This window comes from Schistocerca nitens, chromosome 1 (assembly GCF_023898315.1).
Source record: "Schistocerca nitens isolate TAMUIC-IGC-003100 chromosome 1, iqSchNite1.1, whole genome shotgun sequence".
In the NCBI taxonomy this organism is placed as follows: domain Eukaryota; kingdom Metazoa; phylum Arthropoda; class Insecta; order Orthoptera; family Acrididae; genus Schistocerca; species Schistocerca nitens.
This window is the reverse complement of record NC_064614.1, coordinates 1054632305-1054658411: the sequence shown is the minus strand read 5'-3', so window position 1 is coordinate 1054658411 and position 26107 is coordinate 1054632305. Positions and strand designations below refer to the sequence as shown.

The 26107-nt window shown below is 40.5% G+C and overlaps 2 protein-coding genes across 2 annotated transcripts in view; both read left to right on the top strand.

The window, feature by feature from the left end:
* Window positions 1–26107, top strand: part of LOC126225244 (neuropeptide FF receptor 2-like) — a 245209-nt gene that overhangs the window by 204037 nt on the left and 15065 nt on the right. The window contains exon 6 of the mRNA XM_049942211.1: window positions 4374–4496. Within this exon, the coding sequence (XP_049798168.1) occupies window positions 4374–4496 (123 nt within the window). The remainder of the gene's footprint in view (window positions 1–4373; window positions 4497–26107) is intronic.
* On the top strand, window positions 4374–24602 carry LOC126197414 (uncharacterized). Its single transcript, XM_049934632.1, has 2 exons — window positions 4374–4496; window positions 23497–24602. The coding sequence occupies exon 2, from the start codon at window positions 23571–23573 to the stop codon at window positions 24498–24500; it is 930 nt and encodes a 309-aa protein (XP_049790589.1). The 5' UTR covers window positions 4374–4496; window positions 23497–23570; the 3' UTR covers window positions 24501–24602.

Genomic DNA, 26107 nt, shown 5'->3' with positions numbered 1-26107 from the left:
TGTTGCATCTTCTAAGTGTCCTGCCAATGAAACGCAACCTTTGGCTCGCCTTCCCCACCATATTATCTATGTGGTCTTTCCAACTGAAGCTGTTCGTAATTTTTACACCCAGGTACGTAGTTGAATTGACAGCCTTGAGAATTGTACTATTTATCGAGTAATCGGATTCCAACGGATTTCTTTTGGAACTCATGTGGACCACCTCACACTTTTCGTTATTTAGCGTCAACTGCCACCTGCCACACCATACAGCAATCTTTTCTAAATCGCTTTGTAACTGATAGTGGTCTTCGGATGACCTTACTAGACGGTAAATTACAGCATCATCTGCGAACAACCTAAGAGAACTGCTCAGATTGTCACCCAGGTCATTTATATAGATCAGGAACAGCAGAGGTCCCAGGACGCTTCCCTGGGGAACACCTGATATCACTTCAGTTTTACTCGATGATTTGCCGTCTATTACTACGATCTGTGACCTTCCTGACAGGAAATCACGAATCCAGTCGCCCAACTGAGACGATACCCCATAGGCCCGCAGCTTGATTAGAAGTCGTTTGTGAGGAACGGTGTCAAAAGCTTTCCGGAAATCTAGAAATACGGAATCAACCTGAGATCCCCCGTCGATAGCGGCCATTACTTCGTGCGAATAAAGAGCTAGCTGCGTTGCACAAGAACGATGTTTTCTGAAACCATGCTGATTACGTATCAATAGATCGTTCCCTTTGAGGTGATTCATGATGTTTGAATACAGTATATGCTCCAAAACCCTACTGCAAACCAACGTCAATGATATAGGTCTGTAGTTCGATGGATTACTCCTACTACCCTTCTTAAACACTGGTGCGACCTGCGCAATTTTCTCGACTCGTATTTAGAGGATACAGTTACACTGTTACAGGGTTAGTCCTGTGTGGCTTTTCTGATTTCAGTGTTTCCGAAGAAGCATTTCGAGCGAATGCCGTAGCAAGTACTCCTCAGAGACAAGCTATTGTGCACTGTATGGTTTCTAACAGCAGAGCTAATGCTTCGTCTTCTATAACCACAATGTATTTATCAAGAAAAATAACGAAAGTTACACGTTGTCTCTTGCGGGTGTTGGACGTTGCACGTAAACACAGAATACCAGTTTTATGCAATGATTTTATCTGAGATCAGCTTCACATGCCTCACCAGCATCTATAATACATAAAGACGATTGACGGCCAATACGTTACACTTTTGTCAGTGCCTGTACTTCCCAAGGGACAGTAATTTCGCAGCCCGCGAACACTACATATTGTTCAGGTGAAAAACGATTCACCTGCAGTTGTGACTCGTCTCTGAAGATTCGTATCTTCCCCTTTACTCTGAAACCTTTTTGTAGCACGAGTACTACAGTTCAATAACTAGCTGTCTCAACTCTGATTATACTCTTCGTTCGTTACACTTTGCATAAAATCTTACGAGCGTCACTCATAGATACGAAGGTGCATAGTTGCGAATTATTTAAAAGAAATACGAAGTGTGTAAAACCTTTAGACACAGAATTATGAACATTTCAAATTCATTATAGTCAACTTCAAGTTTTGTATATTAATAAAAATTAACCTCTACAAGTATGCAGCTGTGCCACCTGCAGTTATCCTTAATAAACGTTTTTCGAAAAGTGTTCTGGAAAATATCTATAAGCTAAAACAACGTCCTCAGAGCACTATAATAGTCGTCCGTCTTAGACAAGGAAAATTGTACTGAGCAATGTAGTACTGTGATTGGAGAAAATATTCTTTCTAAGGCAAAATATTTTTACCGGCTCCGTAGTGAATGGAATGTACTGAATTTATCTACTATAAGCATTTTTAAAGGCTGACCATCAGCAAATTAATGGCTTTAGCTATTTCCCGGCCTGCCGCTGTGACAGATCAGTTCTAGGCGCTTTAGTCTGGAACAGTGCTGCCCCAGGCATGGATGTTTGTGCTGTCCTTAGGTTAGTTAGGTTTAAGTAGTTCTAAGTCTAGGTGACTGATGACCTCAGATGTTAAGTCCCATAGGGCTTGGAGCCATTTGAACCATTTTTGAGCTATTTCCCTTGTCCGTTGCTTTGTCGAATATCTCTCTCTCTCTGTCTGTGTGTGTGTGTGTGTGTGTGTGAGAGTGTGTGCGTGACCGAGAGAGAGGTAACCAGAACTAGTCCTTTTTTTGGGAAGTGTAGAAATGACAAACGCCATACTGATACTACTAATTCAGCCGTAGTGTTTTTTTGTTGTTTAGTGGCATGTCGTCAGATTCATATATATATCCCTGTTTTCTTATTTGCATAATGGGAAATGATATCACGCCATAGACTCTTCGTCCACCTCGTGTCTCCGTAGGAGAAAACAGTTGTAGATGACGACGGTAACATTTTCGTTCGCTTTTTCGGCATTGTTCTTTGACAGAACCGTCTGTGAGCACACTTCACGGCGTTTCAGTTGCTTCCAAAATTTCATGTACCGGCCTGTGGATGGACATGCAGAGCGAAACTGAACGTATCACGAGCCAAGTCCCGGAACTTTGCTTCAAGTTTCAATATATCGTACATAGTTACCACGTATCATTTTTGGCGAATGCGAAATAGTTGAGGCATAGCTCATCTGTTTCGCTTAATATGACCACGAAAAATACAGCTAGGGGGCTTATGTCGCTTTGTTTACGTGTCTAAAGCGCCTCTGTCACCAAACATACTATTTAAGTGTGGTAGTGGCAGTACTGTACGTAAACATAAAACAACGTGTTGTTGCTGCACAGAATCTGAATATTAATGTTAAAGAAACGCTTGTACACCTGAGCTCAGTCAGGGGTTGCGATTTACGTATAACGCTTCGTTCGTCACTTGATAGAAGTATGGTACTCCATTCTCTGGATTAAAAATCAACAAAAGGTGTGCGTCGTCAACGCCCATTTCAGGGCACTTCATAGAAATATGATTTATAGTAGAATGCCGTCGCCCTGACTGCGGGAGAAAACATCATCTGAAGAGGTCATTTCGGTGCGAATGAGCTCATCAGGTTGCATATATAGCTGGAACCTTGAGATGGGGGTGCAGAAATGATGTAAAAAATTTATTTAATATAATTACTTTTTATTTAGAACACAATTACATGGAACTTGTTGCGACAGAAGTAGTTCGTACACCGTATTTTTCGACAGATATCTCATTTTTCAGCAACTATTTTATGTAATCATCCGAAATGTGAGACTTTCTCTTTCCGTCCTTAGGCATTTTCAGTAACTATGATAAGTTTATTAGACGGTAAACAGCCGACAATAGCACTTACGTCATCGAAATACACTTCACTTTACACTTCACGCCCTATATACCTGCAGTGAGCACTTCAAACATTACTAACTTGCATTCGTTGTTCATATTACGTTTACAAAGAATCGTCTTTATCAGATCTCTATTCAAACGGGAACTGCCTGGTTCTTCCGTGTGCTGCTGCATTAATTAGTACCAGCCCCGCACTACTGTAGAAGTCTGGTATTTTCTCGAATAATAGTGCTAGTTCTAGAAGGTACTTGCATCGTCGATACAGGATATGCAACGTGCAACGCCATCTATGAGACGAGCTTGTCAACATATACTTTCTGACATAAATAAAACTAACTGAGGCTAAATTTACATATTGAGCTAACAGATAGCGTTACTTCAGTATTTGAGCCAAGCTCGTATCAGTATTTTGCAAAATCAGGACTAAAGTAGGTCTTGTCGGGATGTCAGGTCAAGAAAATTGTTGTGTTTCTCCACTATATATTTCTGTTTTAAATAGAAGGAGATGATTTTCATAGCTTTTTTATTTACTTTATTCGCTGGGTCTTTCCTGCTAGAATATGAGCTTAAATTTTGCTTCGAATGATGCTAGTTAGCGTCTGTTGTTAGCAGCAAAGGCACAACTGCCTTTTCTGTTACTTTTAGTGTCAGCATTTGAGAACTAAAAAAAGCATAAACTTTTTGTTACTGATAACTGGGTTCTTGTTTTCTCACTTAGTTCGGCAAGTACTGAATTCAAGCTGATCTGGAATGAATGCGTATCGGTGCTGCTCTTCTGTTTCATATAAACCAACTGAACATGAGTAAAACAGAACATCTCAAGGGGTTATATTATTCTACGTACTTGTATATTAATACAGCTTCTAAAAGTCTTAAAAAATGCATTTTCCCTATGATTTAAGGTTTCAGAAAAACCACTGCATTAAAGAAAAATCTTGTTCCGCCACATACCAGGATAAATAACGAACTGATTCGATTTCTGTGCCCACTGTTTCACAAACATGCGTAATTAAATGCAGCATAAATGTTTGCAATAGCTGTTACTTTTGAAGTGAACGTTGAACTAGCAGTTTTTTTGTTTCAGGGAAGAGCCACAGGGACTGTACGAAGCGCAACTGGATTTGGAAGACGAGAAACGCGTTCACGCGAACTTCGTTTCAATGGTGGTCACCTACGCGCTGCTGCTGTTGCCGCTGATGACTCTCCGGTAAGAGCAGTGAGAATACTTCTGGAGCAGCGGTTCCCAGCTTCTTACGCTGTGTGGACTGTCTCTTGTGTAAAAAAACCTTAGAGGACCAGTAACTAAATATGCAAGTACAAAATACAAACACACACAAATAGACGCATATATATATATATATATATATATATATATATATATATATATATATATATATATATATGATTAAGATATACATTATGTAACATGTGCACATGCATCAGTAGACCTCATTAGTAAAAACACTGTATGAGATGGACTGAAAAAATTTACATTTTTTTTTCTAAAGAAAAGATTTTTCTTGTATTCACTTAGGTGTCACAAGTTTATTGAAACTCAAAATCAAGTGGTCAACATTCAAGAGAACTCAATGGGATTTTTGACTCTGTTCCTCCCGCATAAGAGTATCAATATCAGTATTAACTTTAACCCCAAACCGCTATCTACATTGAATCCATTCCTGGACTTATTTTTCAAAAAAAGTAAAGTTGAAAGGACTCACCCACATCGGTATGTTGTCGAAACGCCCATCAAGCGTCTCAGTGGAATTTTGGCAATTGCTAGATACTCTTGCCAAACGCTTATCCAGAAAGGGAACAAAGGTGCTATTTTAAAAATAGATTTTGCAGTCGGGTCACATGATGCTACAGTTAATCAGGCTTCTTCACACGACGACATTTTCAATTTCTTTAAACAATTTTTTTCAAAGGGATTTTTGATCCATTTGGTTTCTCCTTCAATTTTTGGAAACCAGTTCCTAAAAGAAACATGAAAGGCTTATATATTGCTCTAGTAACCCTAGTTAATGGATCTCTCAATTATATCAATGAAGAATAAAAGATGCAGTCAGAGCATAAGACTGAAATAAACAATTTTTAATCATCGGAATCATAGTGTTCGACAAATCAACCATTTTAGATAAAGTTACTGTTTAAAAAAAATTGTGTTTGCAGTTAGATGCATTAAAAATATTGCATAAAATATACAGTTTTAAACAACCTGAGGCAGGATGCCAAGGATTTGAGGTTATCTTTTATGGTTTCTGCTGATCTCTTCTCTGCTGTTAGCGAATATAGAACATAAAAAACTCGGGTACTTGGTACGATCTGTTTCGAAGATGTTGTTCTTGATTTGATAGAAATCGAAAGACTTTTTGACACATAGAGGATGTTTAGTTGATAGATGCCTTTCAAGTTTAGATAGTTTTCATACATTCTTTGGATAGTGTTTGGAAACAAATCCCACACTGAAGTATAGGCTCTTCTTCGGCCCAAGAATACACAAACTCGTCTTAAAAAGTCGGGGTCATATGTACGAAAGTATGTTTTAGTCCTATTTGCTATTTTGCTGCTACTTGGACTCGATAGTGGCTAACTAAGAATCTCACTATTTACAGAATCTGATGTGGAAGTTCCTTCACTGCTGTGTCTTACGGCCAGACCCCGTCCGAAACCAAGCATCGATATTGACATGAAGTAGCAGTAAGAGCAGACGCAAATCTACATACGTGTCACTCATTGTCTTAGGTTTCATATTTTTAACTAATTACTTTATTTGTCACGAAATCTCTGTGTCATTGATAGACGCATTTTGACACAATGGAAAACTACCACCGCTCCATTCTGATCGCATGCCAAGGATGCCTTATTTGTTAGAGATGATTTGTAATTTATCCGTTGGAGCTAGGCATTTTCAAGGAAACTAAAAGACCATAGTATTTACAGGTCGCTACAATTACAGTCATTGCAATCAACCATACTGTTTCCATTGGGTCTCTGCAGTTTCCAAATCTCTTTAGATCCGCTTCTGCGTACGGAATATGACAACGTAAATAGTTGCTCTGTTGCAGTTTTGTACAAAATTGTCGCAGACAGTGAACCATACACACAGCCGTCGGTTGTCAGCTATAACACCGCATAAGTGCTCTGTATGCAGACTGACTTTTCGATATGTTCTGAAATTTCATCCTTGGAAATTGCAGGCAATATTCAGTAGGAATTTTATCTTTTCTCTCCCTCTTTCTCTATTTCGCAACGACTTATCTATGAAGATTAACGTACAGGCTCAAAAGCTAGTATCTCGATATCAGCTCTACAAACCTGTACAAATTCACATTCTATTAGTAACCAAATATGAAAATGACCTAACGAATAATAACTCATCATTATGTCCATGGAGACTGAGTGAGGCAGTGTATTGGCGAACACCCTCAACTCGCTTTCGAGAGACCCAGTTTCAGTTCTCGGGCCAGCCATCCAGATAACAGTTTTCTGATCAGATCACTGCATGTAAATGCCGGGATCGTTCCTTAAAAGGGAATAAGAAATCTAAGGGAAGCTCTGTCACTAATAATCTTAGCTGTGGAAGGAACGTAAAACACCTGTCTTCCTTCCTTCTAGTTGTATATGGATATTAAATGACGAAATTCAAGCGAATCGTTGTGAACAGCTGCGTCCGAGAAATTACCAACTCGACAAACTACGATCGCATTGTGACATGTTATATGATAACGCCATGAGCAGCCAGCCAAGGCCATGCGCCAGCCCTATAGCATTGTCTTTAGGAGTGTACACTTCCAGCCGCCTTGTGGCACACGATATTGGTAATTTTCGACTTTAAGACAAAAAGTGGCAGTCCGTCTTATCAGTATCTTTTGACGGATACAGGGCAGGTATCGACAATAGGCCATTCCTTTGTGAATGGTGTAGGATAAATACAGTGCATTTCAACTCTTATTTCATTCTGTACTCGCTGACGTTGTCAACTGACAAAACGAAGCCTCCGAAGCTCCCGACAATTTTTTTCTAGTATTCGACTGTTGTACAGAGCCCACGCCCCAGTGCCGAGTAGGCCGCGGCCCATTGTAAGGGAACTACTGTTTTAGAGATTTCCTGGAGTTGCGCCATGTTTCATGACCTCAGTTCGGCGATCGCTGTCACTTCCGGGAAACGATTGTACAGCGCACTTCTACCAGCTTCTGGAGTGTCTTTATACTAGCTTGTCACCAAGCGGTCCCGCTATTCTGTAATGTTCAAAAATGGTTCAAATGGCTCTGAGCACTATGGGACTCAACTGCTGAGGTCATTAGTCCCCTAGAACTTAGAACTAGTTAAACCTAACTAACCTAAGGACATCACAAACATCCATGCCCGAGGCAGGATTCGAACCTGTGACCGTAGCGGTCTTGCGGTTCCAGACTGCAGCGCCTTTAACCGCACGGCCACTTCGGCCAGCTTCTGTAATGTCTTCGACAGTGGGTCCACAGCATCCTGTCCAATTGATTGTACGACGCGAATACTGTAATGGTTAGCAAGCGTAACGGCAATAACTGTTGACCTCACGTTTTTTTCATGACCTTAAAGTGCATGCCTGCTTCAAAATATGAATAGGTCACGTTCCTTCGGAAGAAAGAAAGCTGTTTCCTACAGAACATGTTAGTGGAAGAGAAATCTATTTCGAAGCATTGCGTCTCGTAGAAACAAAAATATAGGGTTTGTTTGCTACGGAATAATTCTTGCTGCAGTCAGCCACGGTTTTCTTTTATTTGTTTGTTTCACGACGTTTCTCGGGAGGTAATTCCCATTCTCAAATTCGTTCTCCCTGCGTTTATAAGTGATGTTTTCAATGTGTGAGCTGCTGCATTATTTTATTTCGTTCACTGTAAAATGTAAGCAGGTGCAACTTAGAAAAAAAAATTTGGGAAGTGACTTAGTAAATTTCTTCAGGTGCTTCGATACTCTTCTTATATAAGCAAATAAAATTATGATACATGGAAATATGTACGCTTGTAGTTAATAGGCTTTAAGCCAATAACGACGCCGACTACATACATAAAATATTTTATGCACTAAAGAATAGGATACATTCTCACAGCCGCGGATCTATGATATTTCCGAACCGGGGCATAAATTTGATAGCGACACCCCACTCTTCCTCCCCCCCCCTCCCCCCCCCCCCCCACCAACACGCTCGAGTGTTTGAGACAGGACGTCAAAAATTTTAAAAATCGATTTTTCTAAAATATGTTCATTTTGTAGCGCACATCTTTCGGAAGAATTTGATGTATAAAACATATGTGTGTGTTCGAGGAAATCTAAGACAAGTTATTTGGTCTTAGGGCAGTGCCATGCGTCTTCACACAGCGTTCTTCTACCGCTCGTCGCTGTATTTCGCTCTGTGGAATTCAAATGAGTAAATTTTGTAAAGGAGCCATCAAACCTATATTCAGGCCAGTGGATATTAAAATGTCGTGTGCTACCCGCCTTTAAAAAAGCCTCACAATTAATGCTGAGTGGGATTATTTGCGACCAGGAGAATAACAACTCTTCAGAGAATTTGCACTCTTTATTGCCTATTAACTAATAACTCCCTTTTTTGTAGAATAAACTTAAATATGGAAACATAAAACCAGTAAAGACAAGAGACAAGCAAGATAGTGCACATTTCTTCAATCCTTAGATTCCAGCATTTTTTTCTCACTAATCTCGCTACAACTTTACATGGTGTGCTTTCCTTTCCGCGAAAGAATCAATTACCTCATCGAAGTTCGTCAAATGTTTTGCTACGTGAAAAATCAAAAGTCTTTTCTGTTTTGTCACTGTCTGATATATAAAACGAAATAGGCATTTCTAACATTGCAGCAGTTGTAACACACGCTAAACAAGCGAGACTATTTTGGCGCAAATGGTCATTTTTATTTACCTCATTTACATAAATCACACGACAGAATATAATTCACGAAGTACCAGATCAAATGCCTATTAGGCGAATTATAAGCAAAATGTTTTATGTTAGGAAATGGTTTCACATTTCACTCATATGCTCGAGATTCTCATGCATGAGATCGAAAAGCAGCAGTACGAAATTTTTACATAAATTTGGAATCGTCATTTTCTTCTATATAATTTGTATTATGTCCCTGTTCCTTCTCCTTCCTCGTTCTAACAAACAATCTGGTCATTACTAATTCTGTAAATACTCCTGTCATTGACAAAATGTATTCTCCGGTTATCTTCACTAATCCCGTCAGAATCACAATTTCAGTTATCCTGTGTACGTTCTCCTGTTACGCAATATTATGCGTTCGTACAACGCGCTGTCCCAAGAATAAAACTTACGTGGCTGCTAACACGACAGGGAGACATTCTGTTTAATTCTGTTTATTTTGAAAGTGCTATTTGACTTGAATGAGACTAATTTCATATGCAAGTGCCACGTCCTGTATGATTTATGTGCTTCGCATTTCATGAAGGCAACTAACGATTTTCTGCACAGTCGCCCCGTATATGGATAAACACACCCTGTTCGCCATATTTCGGATGATAACTGAACAGGCTTTTTCAGCTGCTAGATACCAACGCAGTCGGTAAAGATCTATGGAATTATTTTGTTTATGTAAAATGTTTTCTATGTTTAAAAGTGTACAACAAGTTGTATGTGATGTTTAGTGCGTGTGAAACTCTGCACAAATGGACCATAAGTCAGCGAAATTAAGCAGACTCTCACACATCGACTACATCACATAGAAATGGCATAACAAACACGAAAAAAACAGACTTGAAAATGGGAAACATTTCCTGAAACGCGTCGTGCGAAAAATAAAATACAGAAAATCGTGACTGGTAGCAGATGAGTTATTTATAATCAAACCTACTCTTGGTGATAATATGCATGTTATCCACGAAATAATATTTCCGTAAATACCGCCACATCGTCAAACCTACAATGGTTTGAATGCTAAAACCTGAGAAAGTATGTATTTCAACATAGTAAACCGCAGCTTGTTGCTGTTTATGGCTGTATATTATCTTTGTATCGACAATTACTTTTATGGAATGTCACGTAATGCAGTCTGGTCATTCAGCACACTCCATTTTTTGAATAATGGATCGAAACAAATAGACCGTTTGCAACTTAGCAACTTACCGTGGCTTTGCACTGCATCTAATCCTAATAGATTTTTCTATCAAATCGAACTTTGTAGGCTAGACATGTCTCCCACTCAAGAACAAAGTATAGGTGATCTGCAATATTCCTCTTATTCTAAACGATGATCCACTACGCTTACTTCTACTCAATGTTGTGTTGTAGTCGAGGCAGATCGTCCCCCTGTATCATTTTCTGTACAGTGAGCTTTGCCACCGTGTTTGTTTTTTTCATGTAGGAGAAAACGTCCGCAGTGAAGCTGCAGGCGCCCCCTCGAGAAAGGTCGCCGCTTTGTGCGCAGTTCCGTGCGCCAGCTGGCAACCCGCTTTGAGCCCCTCACGGCCGCTGGGTTCAAGCCGGCAACAGCGCGTCCCGGATAAGCAAGGCTGCACGCGGCCTACGTCACGTAGCGGATGCCTGAGTCACGTGCGAAGGTTCTAGGCGGCGCGCTGAGACGATAAGTCTAGTGGCTGGGCCTGCGAACGGCGATTATCAATCCAAACAAATTTTCCACGCACCGCTCTTTCATGACCTACAAGCGTGACGCAATTATTGTTTGACCTAGTAGCGTGACCAAGTTTAAAAATGCAAACTATAAAATAAATTTATCGTTCATTGAAATCTGGCTTAATTTCACGTTTTACGCAGTACAGCAGTGTTGTGGTATTCGTAAATTTTTTTTCTAGCGTCTTACGGTGATGAGAGTTTTGGTATTTCTGGATCAATAAATCAGTCCTTCAGTCGTACTAACATTTTATTTATTACGAAGAACGTGTTTCGAAACCAGTGACCTCATAAGCAAGTCGCACTGCTGGAAATCTCCTTGCTTGGACTTTAATACAAATGATGAATTGCGTGCTGTCTGACTCAGAAGCACAATATGCTCATTTTCTGTGTAGACACAAAAAACTTCACAGTTTTGCTTGCGTTTCGTCTGTGAATCCGCTGACACAGTAAAGAAAGCAAGCGATCCAATATGACAGATTTATGTTTAACGCCCCGTCGACATTGAGGTCATTAGAGGAATGTGGTAGACACTGACAGAATTTGACGTAGTTGTGAGGCATATAATACAAATACGCTACTAAAGAAGCTAGTGTGGAAGTGAGAGAACAACGTGTGTCTTTCTGTTTTTCTCCCTGATTGGGTCAAGCAAACGTAATACCAAGATATTATTTCACGAACAAGAAAAAGAGGACCTTCTCATTTTATGTAAAAAGAATAAAACGGATATTCATCTTAGTTATTACTTATTTTGTGAGCGAGTTGGTACGCGATGAATTAAGTGAATTGCGGCAGGTAAAGACAGAACATCTGGGAACTTTCCAAAATGATGACACTGTGGTATGGTGACTCAGTGCAGTACACTTTCAGCCGTCTGTACATACTTATTGTGACCACTTGCTTTTGGTGTATCGAAACTGTGTCAGCCACTGTGATACACGGAAAGCACAGCATTTCTGAGCACTTCTAGTGGCAGGGTCGAGCGAGGAAGTGCAGAGGCTAAAACAATGGACTCATATTCGGGAGGACAGTGACTTTATTCGGGAGGACAGTGGCTACATTGAGTCTTGTTCGGACGGCCCGATATACGTTTTCCGTCGTTTCCCTCGGCCTAGAAGACTCCGTAGAGAATGTCGCAGCCAGTTTCTTTCCACGTCCGTGTCTCAATCCGACCTATCGCGTATCTCGTTACCTCGTCGTCGAAAGGCTGTTCTCTATGCTGTACTCGATAGGAAAAAGGGAGTAACTTTAATTTCTGATTCAGGTGACTTTAATATCTCGTAAGTCATGGAGCGGAGTAGCTGAGCCACTGTCCCCATATTAAGCTGTGTGTGGTATTACAAATATATTAAACATGATCTTAAGCCGAAACTGTGGAAGCTGGATTTACGTCCCTTTGCTTCTCAGATACAGATATGGACACTGGCACAGATGGCTCCGATAATTTTCTAAACTTCAAATAGCTAGAGCGTTACCAACATTTAAGATATGGATTCTACGCATATTAAAATTATAGGATTCTTTTATGGATACGTCGTCTTAGTAGACAGATTTGGCAACTGTTAATGGCTATTCAAAACTATTGAAGACTCCAAAGCCAATAAAAAAAATGAAAAGAAATGCTCTGAGGGTGAGCCAGCAAAACGATGCACAGTTTAAGGATGCTTCTCCTCTCATGGGCCAAAGTGGTCGAAATTGTTTGTTTCATAATCGGATTTAATGTATCTAACTTTCGTGGACGTGTAAATGAAACACTTATGTTTGATTTGAGCATACACGCGCTATTTGGTCAGGGCAGAAGGTTCACAGGTTGGCTCAGAGATGATGTTGATATCATTCAATACTGTTGTTATTCCGTAGATTTTCCCAGCGTCTTATATGTTTATGCTCTTCACGGGTATGCTGCCGGATATGATCGTCTTCACTACACGATATTTCGGCGATCCATCTGGCCGCCACCATCATTCATTACACTTATGAAGTTGGTTCATTATAGCTGTGCACCATTCTTCTCGGAATTTTTCTGTTGCCCAAATTTTTTGTAAAACAGTATTTCAGGATGTCTGAGTTGTTTTACCAGCATACTTCCACATTTTCACAAAAAATTGATTTTCCCCACTTGCGTTGCAATTTCTCATTTCTTTAAGTGCAATTTCCGTTTCTTGTGCAGTAGATGCGTTTATATTTTCTGGTCTGGTTAGTGCTTGTGCCTGTTGTTAAAAGTTTCTCAGGTTCATCACAGTTCAAGAGCTTGTTAAATGCTTCTCTAATGATTTCTGCATTTTCCTTGTTATTATGGGCTATTCTTCCATCTTTCTTTCTCAGAAATAATGTGGGAGAATTGTAATTACGTGACAGTTTATCAAAGCCTTTAAGATACCCTCTGGAGTTGCTTTTGTAATACGTAGTATTTTTCAATGGAATTCAGTAGATCTTTTGGATATTAACGCTTTGTTTCTCTGACAGTTTGAGAGAATTTTTTTCTGATGATTTTGAGGTCAGTTCCATTTTCTTCTATATTGTGAGTTTGAAATTTTGTTCAAGCTCGATGTCTTTCATCATGAATCTCATCACATTCTGTAGTCTACCAAACATGTTTTTTATGTTGATTTACTGTGGCCGATTCTTCAGTATGTTGTTTTAAAATTGGTATCATTTCCTCAAGATTGCTACTGTATTTTGTGTTTTTTTCTGATATTTATAATATTTGATTAATTTATATGGGTCATACTTCCTTTTATCCCCAATTGTTCTCTGTCTCATTTTCCTTAATGGTATGAACTTTATTTTGATTTTGAAGCTGTGTTTGTTCCTCTCAGTACTTTAACATTTCGAATTTAATTATGAAAGAATTTGTCCATGGAGGCATGGGCCAGCTGCCACTCTCCTCTTGTCCAGTCAGAATGTTTCCATGTCACAAGTTTGCTTGGTTTTCTTTTAAAATATGTAGTTTATGTAGTGTTAGAGATGAATCCATGTGTAGTGCTAGTTTCAAAGAGTCTTTGTCTGTTTCTGCTAGTCTGTTTATGTGAAGCCCTTTTTCCAATTATATCTCTATACTTCTTTTCGTTTCCTATTTATGCACTAAATTCTCCTATTAATATCTTCATGCTGTTTTAAATGACTTGATTTACTGTCTGATCCAAAAGATGCCACAATTTTTTAAATTCTACCATAGTTCTCGTTAGAAAATTTTTCTCATTGCTAGGGGGCATGGGCGTTTATGATATACATCTTGTTTATGGATTTCAGCGTTAAAGCTGCGATTCATGGAGAAATAGCTTTAAAATCAGTTATTGAATCTATCACTTTCAAATTTACAACAAATCCTGTTCCAAATTGTGGGCACTCTTTCATAACTCTTTTTCCTGGTCTTCCGTTCTAATTCGATAAACTTGAAATTCAAACGGACGTTCTGTTGTATTTCTCATTCTGTGGAGTTCTGGTATTACGATGTTTTGTCTCTCCATTTCATTTGTGTAGTTTTTGGGCTTTCCAGTTTTCAATAGAGAGTTTGTTATGTGTTGCAGTATAGTTTCCACGTTTATGTTTTATTTTAGTATTATATGCTTGATGAGAGATGGTTGATTTCAAATGCTACGATTCATTTGAGTATCCCAGTTGGCTACCCACCAAATCCGGTGTAGCTTTCTCATACCCCACTGGGTTGGAAGGTGGAAATTTTTCTCTAAAATGCGTTTTCATCTTTGACTGTCAGAGGCTATAACCCTCGAGTGGAGCAAGCTCCGTGTTACAACTATGGTTGTTATCCACAGAGGATATTAATCAGCCGCCACTAACATGTGGAACAGACGCTGTTGGGGTACCGCCACTGACATAAGGAGTCGTCATGCCCTTGGTACCAGTTTTAGTCAACCCCCTGGGTATTTTATTTCCCCGGTACCCTCCATATCTGCCACCTGGGAAGGCGTTCGATAGGAGACTAGCAACTCCCCCGAGTTCTTATTAGTTATTAGACCTAGTCTTGCATTACGCTTATGTGATTCGTATTATAGTTCTGTACTCGCCTGACCATAAGTCCTATCGTTCTGCAACTGCACGTGACGAATTCACATTACATCCAATGACAACTTCTCCATTTCCGTTTACAAACAAGTTATCTAGCCTACTTGCCCCATTAAGGAATCTAAAATTCCACGGTCCAAACTGTAGGATGCCGTGGGACATTTTACCTCCGAAATATTTATCAAGGAGGATGCCGTCATTATTGATCCACACAGTAGAGCAAGATGTCCTGGAGGGGGGGGGGGGACGGCTTTAGTTTTTCCTTGCCTTACCCGTTCGCTTTATCAGCACAGTGAGGCCAAGTCGGCAGTGTTACAAGGCCAAATCAGTTTTGAAACTGGGGCGCGTCCTCCAGGGGAGACGTGGGGACGCATAAAATGGGGAGCGGTCGGGGCAAGTGGAACCAACGCACGTTACTAAAAAACTAGCTAACACAGATCTGTTAATACTTAAGCGGGACTGTCTGCTGGGTATCTAGTATTTCCTGTGTACTTTAAAGTTCATTTTCGTCTTTGGTCATCACCCTGAATGTAAGCACAGTAACTGACTGTAGCCAATGCGACCGCTGGAAATCGTAGCGTACGAGTGCAGTAGTTCGAAAACTAGACCTATCCCCGCACATTGGCCCGATTTGGAACAAGATACAGTAATTGTTGACAGTAGTGCCTTTGTTTCTATGCAGCGTTGTCGCTCGAGTCTTAGTCGGACTGCGTTGTTTAGTCAGTATCAGTCAAGCAGTTCAGTCGTGTGTGCGTTTGATGTGATGATGAATTGTTGTTGTTGTTTTGGTCTTCAGTCCTGAGACTGGTTAGATGCAGCTTTATCGACTTCTAAAGCCATTTTTTTCTTTAATGCGTCTTTTTTTCTTTAACACGTAAATTGTGTTATTTGCTATGAAGTCATGAGCATTGTTGCCATTAGACATTGTCGTCTCGAACGGAATTTATGGATTAAACATAGCGCTATGAAAGATAAGCCGATGGAGTTTTCTGCTGAAAGTTGTGCGTGTTTGAATCGTATGAAATTGGATAGTACTGGACCCACTGCTTAGTCTTCTGAAAAAGCGATCCTAGCTTCCAACGAGTAATCGTTACTCATCGCAACGGCTAAAAAAATCATGTTTTGGAAGAAATAAAGCTCTTGTCAAACTTTGTTTGTTGAAAGCAGCTGATATTGTTCTTGGACCAGAAAGTAAAAGACAAACCTCCCAGATATCGCTTTCTGACAACACTGTGAAACGTCGGATTGATGATACGGCGGAAGACACAACAAATCAGGTAGTGCAGGCCCTGGAAGATTAAGAATTTTTCGCGACAGTTAGATGAGGGTACAGATGTTGCAAATTGTTGTCAACTGTTAATTTTCTTCCGATACATACAAAACGAAACAATTACAAAAGACGTGTTATTTTCTACACAGCTGACAACTGCTTCAAAAGCAAATCATATAATGACAGCGGTATCTGATTTTTTTTTGCTAATAGGAACTGCTGTGGCAAAAGCTGATAGGCATATGCACACAGGACGTCCCGCCAATGCTTGAATCTCTGTCAGCATTCGTGCGGATGATTCGAGAAGAGAATTCCAGTGTAACATCAATTCAGTGTAGTATGCACCGTCAAGCATTGGCAGCTAACACACTTCCAAACCAAGTCATCGACCCGTAAAAATTGAGTCATGTTAAAAAAGAGTGCGTTAAATACTGGTCTTTTTTATGGCCCACTGTGGAGATTTGGGAACAGAACATAAAATAAATTGCTATTTCGTACGGAAGTACGCTGGCTCTTTAAAGGAAACATGTGAGTTAGTTTATTTGAATTTAGAGAAGAAGTGATTCAGTTTTGGGAAATTCAAAACCAAATTGAAGTGTGTGTGGGACTGCGAAAGCCAAGTGTTCAAGTGGTTTTGGCTTATATGTGGGATATTTTCCATTCATTGAACTCACTGAGCTTGAAATTGCAAAGGTGGAGATTCGAACATAGTTTCTCATCGGCATGCCATCGCAGCGTACACTGATAAGTTGCCACTTTGTAAATGTAAAATTGTAGCCTGCAATTATTCATCTTTTCCCAAATTATTTGGAATCCTGGAAGAAGTACTCTTTATGGAGGTCTGTAAGCAAGCTGATACTGCGAATAAAATATCAAATCATTTGCAGCATCAGAGGAATTCAAACGCTACGTCCCTAGCTCCCATGATAATAATGTCGACGTTGTCGTAGATGCGCAGTTGGAAACACTACAAGAACAAGCTTTGGAAATTAAAAACGATTCTACAGTCAAATCTGACTTTGATAATATGAATAGGTTATTATTTTGGGTGAAAATCTGAAAGTTTAACTTAGCATAGCAAAGCAAGAACTGCAGCTGTACTTACCATTTTAGACGCTAAGTTTGTGCAAAAGGGCATTTTTCAGCAGTTTTAGCAATGAAAGAGAAATACAGAAGCAAACTCAATATTAATTAACGTTGTGCACTTTCTTCTGTTCAGCCAAGAAACGAAAATCTTTGAAAAAATATGCAAGCTCATGCATCACATTGATTTATTTGTTTTTATTACCATATGTGTATGGAAATCGTGTATGTGTGCAGTAAAATATTTATATTATGAAGTTTATGAACTTTTTTTGTTGCACTTGTTACTCTTCACCGCAAGAATAGTTAAGGCAGGCCGTAGCTCGGTCGTCCAATATCGCCTCCATTGCGAAGCACTTTGTGCGACCTGTCTTCTGTGTCAGACTGCTCGCAGCCTCACTGATCTATCAGCAATCGCCATTTTTCGTCTATTCATTGTGATTTATTCCAACAGACTTAATTATTTGCACAATATTTGCTACTGATAAGTACCGTATTTGAAACTGGCGATCTGTGAAATGAGTAAAGCCATGTACCAGTACGACGTTTACAATTGTAGAAAGTTTGAGATTCCTTCTACAAGCACCTAGAGTCGTTGGCTAGTCTGTCTGCAAAGTTTATTAGACACAGTAGGCTTTGCAATACGCAGTGTTTCGCATGGGTGGAAGATTAGGATTACCGTGCTGTTGACAACTAGGTTCTTGGGGATCCAACGCTCGGATTGGCGAAGGAAACTGACCGTGCCCTTTTCAAAGAAACCATTTTGGTTATCAATTTTAATCGATTCAGGAAACTCGGAAAGACTGCATCACATTGTCCGGAAGACGAATTTAACCATGAATATTCCAAATGCGAGCCCCAGAGTGTTATGTACCTCTCTCGGCCAAATGGTTAAGGATCTAGTGTAGTTCAATTTAGAATTTCAGAGAGCTATCGCGAGCGTAAAAGTAAACGATTTGAACATTAATCGAAACAAGCTGAAAGTGGATACTATATTTCTGAAATCACCACAAGTGGTAGGAATCACCTGAGACTACGCAAATGAGCACTACGGATAGGAGGATTCATAAATTGTAATTTAGACGTACAGATGTAGTTTTGGCCTTTTTTTTTTTTGCTGTAAAAGCTTCTGGGGTTTTCAACTGTCAGCTCGCACGGTGTTCACCACATTTAGGGAAGCATAACTTTTCTTTAAGAAAATGTAACGAGGGTGATTCTAAGGAGAAATGAAAAGAAAATGAAAGAAAGTACTGGGGAGGACTAGTCCAGGTACAGAAACGTAAAGCAGTAAAAGATGCTATAGGTTGTCTGAGGATAATTGGAGAAAGAAGGACAAAAATGAAAAAATAGGCGTTTTGTCCACTAAGAGAAGGCATTCGATACAGCCAACTGGAGTATCTGTATACTGCTGGAAATTTTAAAAGATGTTGGCGTAGACTGGAAAGTTGGAACGCTAATAAACGAAATGTACACAAAGCAAAAAGTGACAGAGTAGGGAGTGAGGAGACGGAAGAGATGAACATTGGAAGGGATGAAAGGCAAGGATGCTTGCTGTAACCGCAGCTGTTCAACAACGTACTTGGAGAAATGGGTAAGGACGTAAAGGACGCGAGAGACTTAATTGGACGGACGATAAAGGATTGAAGCGGAAGCTGCATAAAATAAATACGGAGGAGGCTGTCTGTGGAAAAGTGAGCATATGAGAATGTGGAACAGTCGCTGGCAGCTTGAATTCCAATGGAGCTGTGGAAGGATTTGCTAAATGTCTGGAGTGTCGTGCTATACAGCAGTGAATCATTGACAGCTAAAAAGAACTAAAAGAGATATTTAGAATGTCTTGAAATGTGGTTATGAAGAAGAATACTTAACGTGAAGTGATCGACAGATTTAAGAATGAAAATAGTAATGCAGAAAATAAGGGAAGGAGGAAGATTATTGGAAGTGATCGAGGTAGAATCGAGAGCCTCAAGTTGGAGCATGTGGTACGACGTACTCTACAGAAGAAGAAGAACTTTTCCTCCAGCCTGCCGGTAATGAGTCAGTGCAAGATGGCTGGCTTGCTCACACAGGCCTCAGTGGCGAAGGTGGTGTAAATGGCCCGGGGCCCACTGCTGCTAAACATGCCAACATGCCCGCCGGACGGTCTTGTTTACGTGAGCGGCCGCCGCCCGTTGCTGACGCACAACATGCGTGCCTGCTCGGTTATTTTGGAGCGGCCGTTTCCTGCCTTCTGAGTGCCCATAGGCGAGCCTTATTTAAGGAGTAAAGCCAGAACTCTCAGTATATTGTCAGAAGATAGGAGAGGACAGCTGCTAGCATGAGTTTCTTAGAAGTAGATACCTTAGGGGTTGCGAAGCAACTCAAATCGCTTGATACGGGCAAGTCTTCAGGTCCAGATTGTATACCGATTAGGTTCCTTTCAGATTACGCTGATACAATAGCTCCCTACTTAGCAATCATATACAACCGCTCGCTCATCGATAGATCTGTACCTACAGAATGGAAAATTGAGCAGGTCACACCAGTGTTTAAGAAGGGTAGTACGAGTAATCCATCGAACTACAGACCTATATCATTGACGTCGGTTTGCAGTAGGGTTTTGGAGCATATACTGTATTCAAACATTATGATTCACCTCGAAGGGAACGATCTATTGATACGTAATCAGCATAGTTTCAGAAAACATCGTTATTGTGCAACGCAGCTAGCTCTTTATTCGCACGAAGTAATGGCCGCTATCGACAGGGGATCTCAAGTTGATTCCGTATTTCTGGATTTCCGGAAGGCTTTTGACACTGTTCCTCACAAGCGACTTCTAATCAAGCTGCGGGCCTATGGGGTATCGTCTCAGTTGGGCGACTGGATTCGTGATTTCCTGTCAGGAAGGTCACAGTTCGTAGTAATAGACGGCAAATCATCGAGTAAAACTGAAGTGATATCAGGTGTTCCCCAGGGAAGCGTCCTGGGACCTCTGCTGTTCCTGATCTATATAAATGACCTGGGTGACAATCTGAGCAGTTCTCTTAGGTTGTTCGCAGATGATGCTGTAATTTACCGTCTAGTAAGGTCATCCGAAGACCACTATCAGTTGCAAAGCGATTTAGAAAAGATTACTGTATGGTGTGGCAGGTGGCAATTGACGCTAAATAACGAAAAGTGTGAGGTGATCCACATGAGTTCCAAAAGAAATCCGTTGGAATTCGATTACTCGATAAATAGTACAATTCTCAAGGCTGTCAATTCAACTACGTACCTGGGTGTTAAAATTACGAACAACTTCAGTTGGAAAGACCACATAGATAATATGGTGGGGAAGGCGAGTCAAAGGTTGCGTTTCATTGGCAGGACACTTAGAAGATGCAACAAGCCCACTAAAGAGACAGCTTCACTACACTCGTTCGTCCTCTGTTAGAATATTGCTGCGCGTTGTGGGATCCTTACCAGGTGGGATTGACGGAGGACATCGAAAGGGTGCAAAAAAGGGCAGCTCGTTTTGTATTATCACGTAATAGGGGAGAGAGTGTGGCAGATATGATACGCGAGTTGGGATGGAAGTCATTAAAGCAAAGACGTTTTTCGTCGCGGCGAGATCTATTTACGAAATTTCAGTCACCAACTTTCTCTTCCGAATGCGAAAATATTTTGTTGAGCCCAACCTACATAGGTAGGAATGATCATCAAAATAAAATAAGAGAAATCAGAGCTCGAACAGAAAGTTTTAGGTGTTCGTTTTTCCCGCGCGGTGTTCGGGAGTGGAATGGTAGAGAGATAGTATGATTGTGGTTCGATGAACCCTCTGCCAAGCACTTAAATGTGAATTGCAGAGTAATCATGCAGAAGTAGATGTAGATGTAGAGATATAAGTTGTATCATTACCGAAGAGGGCAACGTAGTATTGAGAGCTTCTCTCGGGATCTGTAGTCATGGTGCCTTCAAAGACAGTAAAATCTTTGAGGACACACTGCATGGCTTTCGCAAGGGGAAGTCGACGGTTGCAGCAGGAATGAACTTTATTAGGAAGATGAGACGTATGTTTGAAGACATGTGAGGTGTGGTACTGGCACTCTGTGACTTCAGGAAGACATTTGACAGCGTTTCCCATAAAATATTGCTTAGTAAATTTAAGTGTTATGATACTAGAGCTGTTGCGCTGACTACTCTTCAGTCTTATCCTGAAAACTGAAAGTAGATAGCATCGGTTCATGGTGCAATCTCCCAAGAACAAAACCTGGAGCATGGCGTATTCTAGGGGTCCCTCATAGGACCTCTCCTGTGCCTTATTTACGTCAGTGATCTGGGTTGTACCAACCACAAGTTACAGTTTGCTGATGATACAACTCTTTTTTCGAAATGAAAAACTGCTGCACAAGCTCTGCAATCAACAAATGTTCTCTTTGAAAACATCAAAGAATGCTTCATCGACAAAAAAATGTAAATGAATGAAGAAAAAACACAGTATCTGATATGCAGCCGTAGCAATGTTGCATGCAACGATAATCTGGAGCCTGTCAAACAGTTATGATTCGAGATTGACAGCAAACTATCAATGAATGAGCACACAGTGTATGTGTGCTCCAAGTTCTCCCGTGTAATATATTTTCTGAGGAGAGTAAGAGGTGCATTAACGGACCTGTACCTTATAACAGTGTATAATGCAGTACTTCATTGCAACATAAATTATGGTCTACTGTTAAGGGGACATTCTGAAGTTTACAAGGATGTATTAATGCTACAAAAGAAAGCAGAATCATTGCATCAGGTAAAAGACTGGAGCACTGCAAACGTGTATTCACATGGATAGGAATAATGACAATCTTCAGCCAGTATGTGTTTTTATACCTCATCACTGTATAAGTAAACAAATGGTTTTCAAGCATGAGGCAAGATATACATAATAATGTCATCCACAACGAGGGGAGCATTGATCCCCCAAGCTGTGGAATATCTGGAACACAAAATAGTTTTCCAATGATTGCTTTAAAAATGTTCAACTCATTGCCACGAGAAGTTCAGTACCTGCCACCAGGACTATTCAAAAGGAAGGCTGCACAGGCTCTGAAAGACTAAACATTATACCGTGTTGGAGAATTCTTCAATAGTGACCAAAGTGAATGGACGCAAATAACACTGTTATATACAGGGTGTCCCAGCTATCTTGTCCACCCAAAATATCTCTGGAACAATAACAGCTATTGGAAAACGACTTTCACCAGTATCAATGTAGGGCTGGGGCCCATGAATGTACATATTTGGAAACATTCTAAAACGAAAGCATATGTGTTTTTTAACACAAACTTATATTTTTTAAATGGACCTCCTGTATTTTTTCTTCAGCAATCCATAGCATGACAAAGCACATACACAATGGCGTTGATTGCATCGCAATATTCCCATTACATCCCGAGATATTGAGACGCGAAGTTGACGCTTGAAACACCCTACATGCGCTTCTAGCGCACGTCCTGAGGCTCAGGCGTGAACCCCATGCTGCCCGTAATCGCGATGTGATTGACATGGGTAATCACACCTCCATACTTATCAAGAGGTCCGAAACGAATCATACGGTCTGCTGCCATCAACTCTCATAAGCACATAATGGTTTCCCTCTTGCACGTTTTACGTATCTACGTACACAATATGAACCAGTACCGATCGGTGTACACCCGTCAGGTTGTCTTATTTATCCTGCACACCCAAAATAAGGTTTATCTAAAGCGTTATAAGACCCATTGTCCCTGTCGCGCAGGGCCTGGCTCTAGCTAGTCAAGTGTCCAACGTAGTTCCCACTACTGCCACAGTTACCACTTCGCCTTGTTTATGATTTGCGACCCATGCAAACTCCTGTACTCCACCACCCTCCGAGCATCCCATTTGTTGTTGCTTTGGCGTGCAGTACACCGCTTGCCAGTGTAGTCGTGCATCAGAGTAATCTAGTGATGGCACGGAGGTAGTACACATTGTGAATAAACGTTGTGTTGTGGAACTTATACTGTACAGTATAATGTACACACATGAAGATATGGTAGAAATGCTGCTGATCCATGGAGAATGTACGTTGACGGGAAATACGTTATGAGATTGCTTGTTTGTTCATAGTACTGTTAGCGAACATTATGATTATTAAGTTAATATGTCTGTTTTCTACCCTACTCTACATACCTGTACTGTACCCTGTTGCAGGTGGACGAAATGCTGTTCAGGCAGAACGACTGTACTTAAGACGATTCCCTGACAAGCCATCGCCTTCGCGCCGTATGTTTGGTCGTCTCACATCTCGCCTACGTGAAACGGGAAGCTTAAATCCAAGACCTCGTCCTAGAACACGCACAGATGAACGTGCTGAAGTTGCTGTGTTCGCTACCATAGCTGTGAATCCTCAAATCAGCACACGTCAAATTGAACGTGAAGTTGGTGTGTCGAAATCAAGTGCACAGCGTATTCTTAAACGTCATAAATTTCATCCTTATCATGTTCATTTACACCAGGATCTTCATGGAAATGACTTCCGCAATAGGGTAACATTTTGTCGCTGGGCTCAGCAAAAACTTCTGACTAATCCAAATTTTTTTGCAGATGTTCTCTTTACCGACGAGGCATCATTCTCCAACAAAGGAATTGTCAATATGAGGAATATGAATTATTGGTCCGCAGACAATCCTAAATGGCTCCGTCAGGTAGAGCATCAACGTCCGTGGAAAGTTAATGTTTGGTGTGGGATTATTGGAGATACCATTATCGGATCTTTCATTATAAATGGCATCCAAAATGGCAGACAATACTCCAGATTTATACGACACAATCTTCCAGTTCTCTTGGACACCGTACCTCTGAACCGGAGAATGGTCATGTGGTATCAGCATGACGGATGCCCTGCACATAACGCCTTACGAGCACGACGACTTCTGAACCGTAAGTTCCCTGGTAGGTGGATTGGACGAGGTGGCCCAGTTAGGTGGCCTGCCCGGTCTCCGGACCTTACACCGTTGGATTATTATCTTTGGGGAGCAGTGAAGGATGCTGTTTACCAACATGAACCAACAACACCAGAGGACATGAAGCAACGCATTATTGATGCTTGTACAGCCATCAAAGAGGAAACAGTAGCACGAAGTAGGGCATCCTTCATCCGCAGAGTGACCCTATGTATGCAAGCCAATGGGCATCACTTTGAGCATGAGATGTGAACGCTATGTTTAGTATGTAGTGCTGGTATCACAGTGGAAGTTTCTACAAAGGGCCATTTTACCGACTGATGTTAAGAAACATTTGTTTGCAACAATTTGTCATTTAACGCATTAGATAAACATAACATTGATAATTATGTGATAATAAAACTAATTGGTTAAACATGTTTACATTCATCTTGTATGTCCTACCTGAACTTCCCAAATCAAAACATTTTTACCTAAACAACGGTAAAACTTTTAGTCCACTTGGTCGTTTCACTAAAACCATCAACATGAATTTTACTATTACGAGTGAATGATTAACTGTCACTTGCGCTAGATCTACAGTAAAGTAAAGTTTTAACGTTGAACGGCATTACCTTTTTAGTAACGGATTAAAGATAAGCGAAGTTAACTTTGTGACTAACGTTGCGGTACACAGATATGTTACAGAACCGCATCACCCCTAGCCCATGGGATAAATACCTGATGGAAAGTACGACGTTAATGCAGGATGGCAGCAGACCGTATTATTCGTGTCGGACCTCTTGATAAGTATGTAAGTGTGATTACACATGTCAATCACATCGCAATTACGGGCAGCATGGGGTTCACGCCTGAGCCTCAGGACGTGCGCTAGCAGCGCATGTAGGGTGTTTCAAGCGTCAACTTCGCGTCTCAATATCTCGGGATGTAATGGGAATATTGCGATGCAATCAACGCCATTGTGTATGTGCTTTGTCATGCTATGGATTTCTGAAGAAAAAATATAGGAGGTCCATTTAAAAAAACATAAGTTTGCGTTAAAAAACATATATGCTTTCGTTTTAGAATGTTTCCGAATATATACATTCATGGACCCCAGCCCTACATTGATACCGGTGAAAGTCGTTTCCCAATAGCTGTTATTGTTCCAGAGATATTTTGGGTGGACAAGACAGCTGGGACACCCTATATACACATTGTGAATATTCCATCTAGTCATGACTGGTAAACGACGCAGATGTTATTGAAGAGTTACTGTGTAACATATTCAAATGATCTGACGAGGACACGATAGTAAGTCGAAAAAAACATGGCAGAAATGTTGTCAGTTGAAGAATTCATAGTGACTGTGATAACAAAGGAAAGGAAATAAGTGATTTTTTCTGTTTTTGAATCAAAGATCTTCTACCTGGTCTGACCGGCCCGCCACAAATTCCTTTCTAGCACAAACCTCTTACTCTCAGAGTAGCACCTGCACCTTAGGTCCTCAGTTATTTGTTGGATGTATCCCAGCGTTCCACTCTCTGTCTTCTCCTATAGTTCTTACTCTCTACAGCCCCCTCTCCATAAATTAAGGCCTCTGTTTTATACCAGTAGGCTTCTATACGCCAGGAACGCCTTACTTTCCTGTGTTAGTCGGGTTTTATATCCTTTTTGCTTCCTCCGTCGTGGGTTATTTTGCTTGCATGGTTGCAGAATTCCTTAACTTAGTCTAATTCGTGATGACCAATTCTGATATTAAGTTTCTTGCTATTCTCATTTCCGCTACTTATTACTTTTGTCCCTTTCCGGTTTCATATTCTTTACTTATTAGATTATTCATTCCATTCAACATATTCTGTAATTCTTCTTCACTTTGG

Coding starts and splice junctions, on each gene's coding strand:
- LOC126197414 (XM_049934632.1), top strand. CDS start 23,571: ATGTTTGGTCGTCTCACATCTCGCCTACGTGAAACGGGAAGCTTAAAT.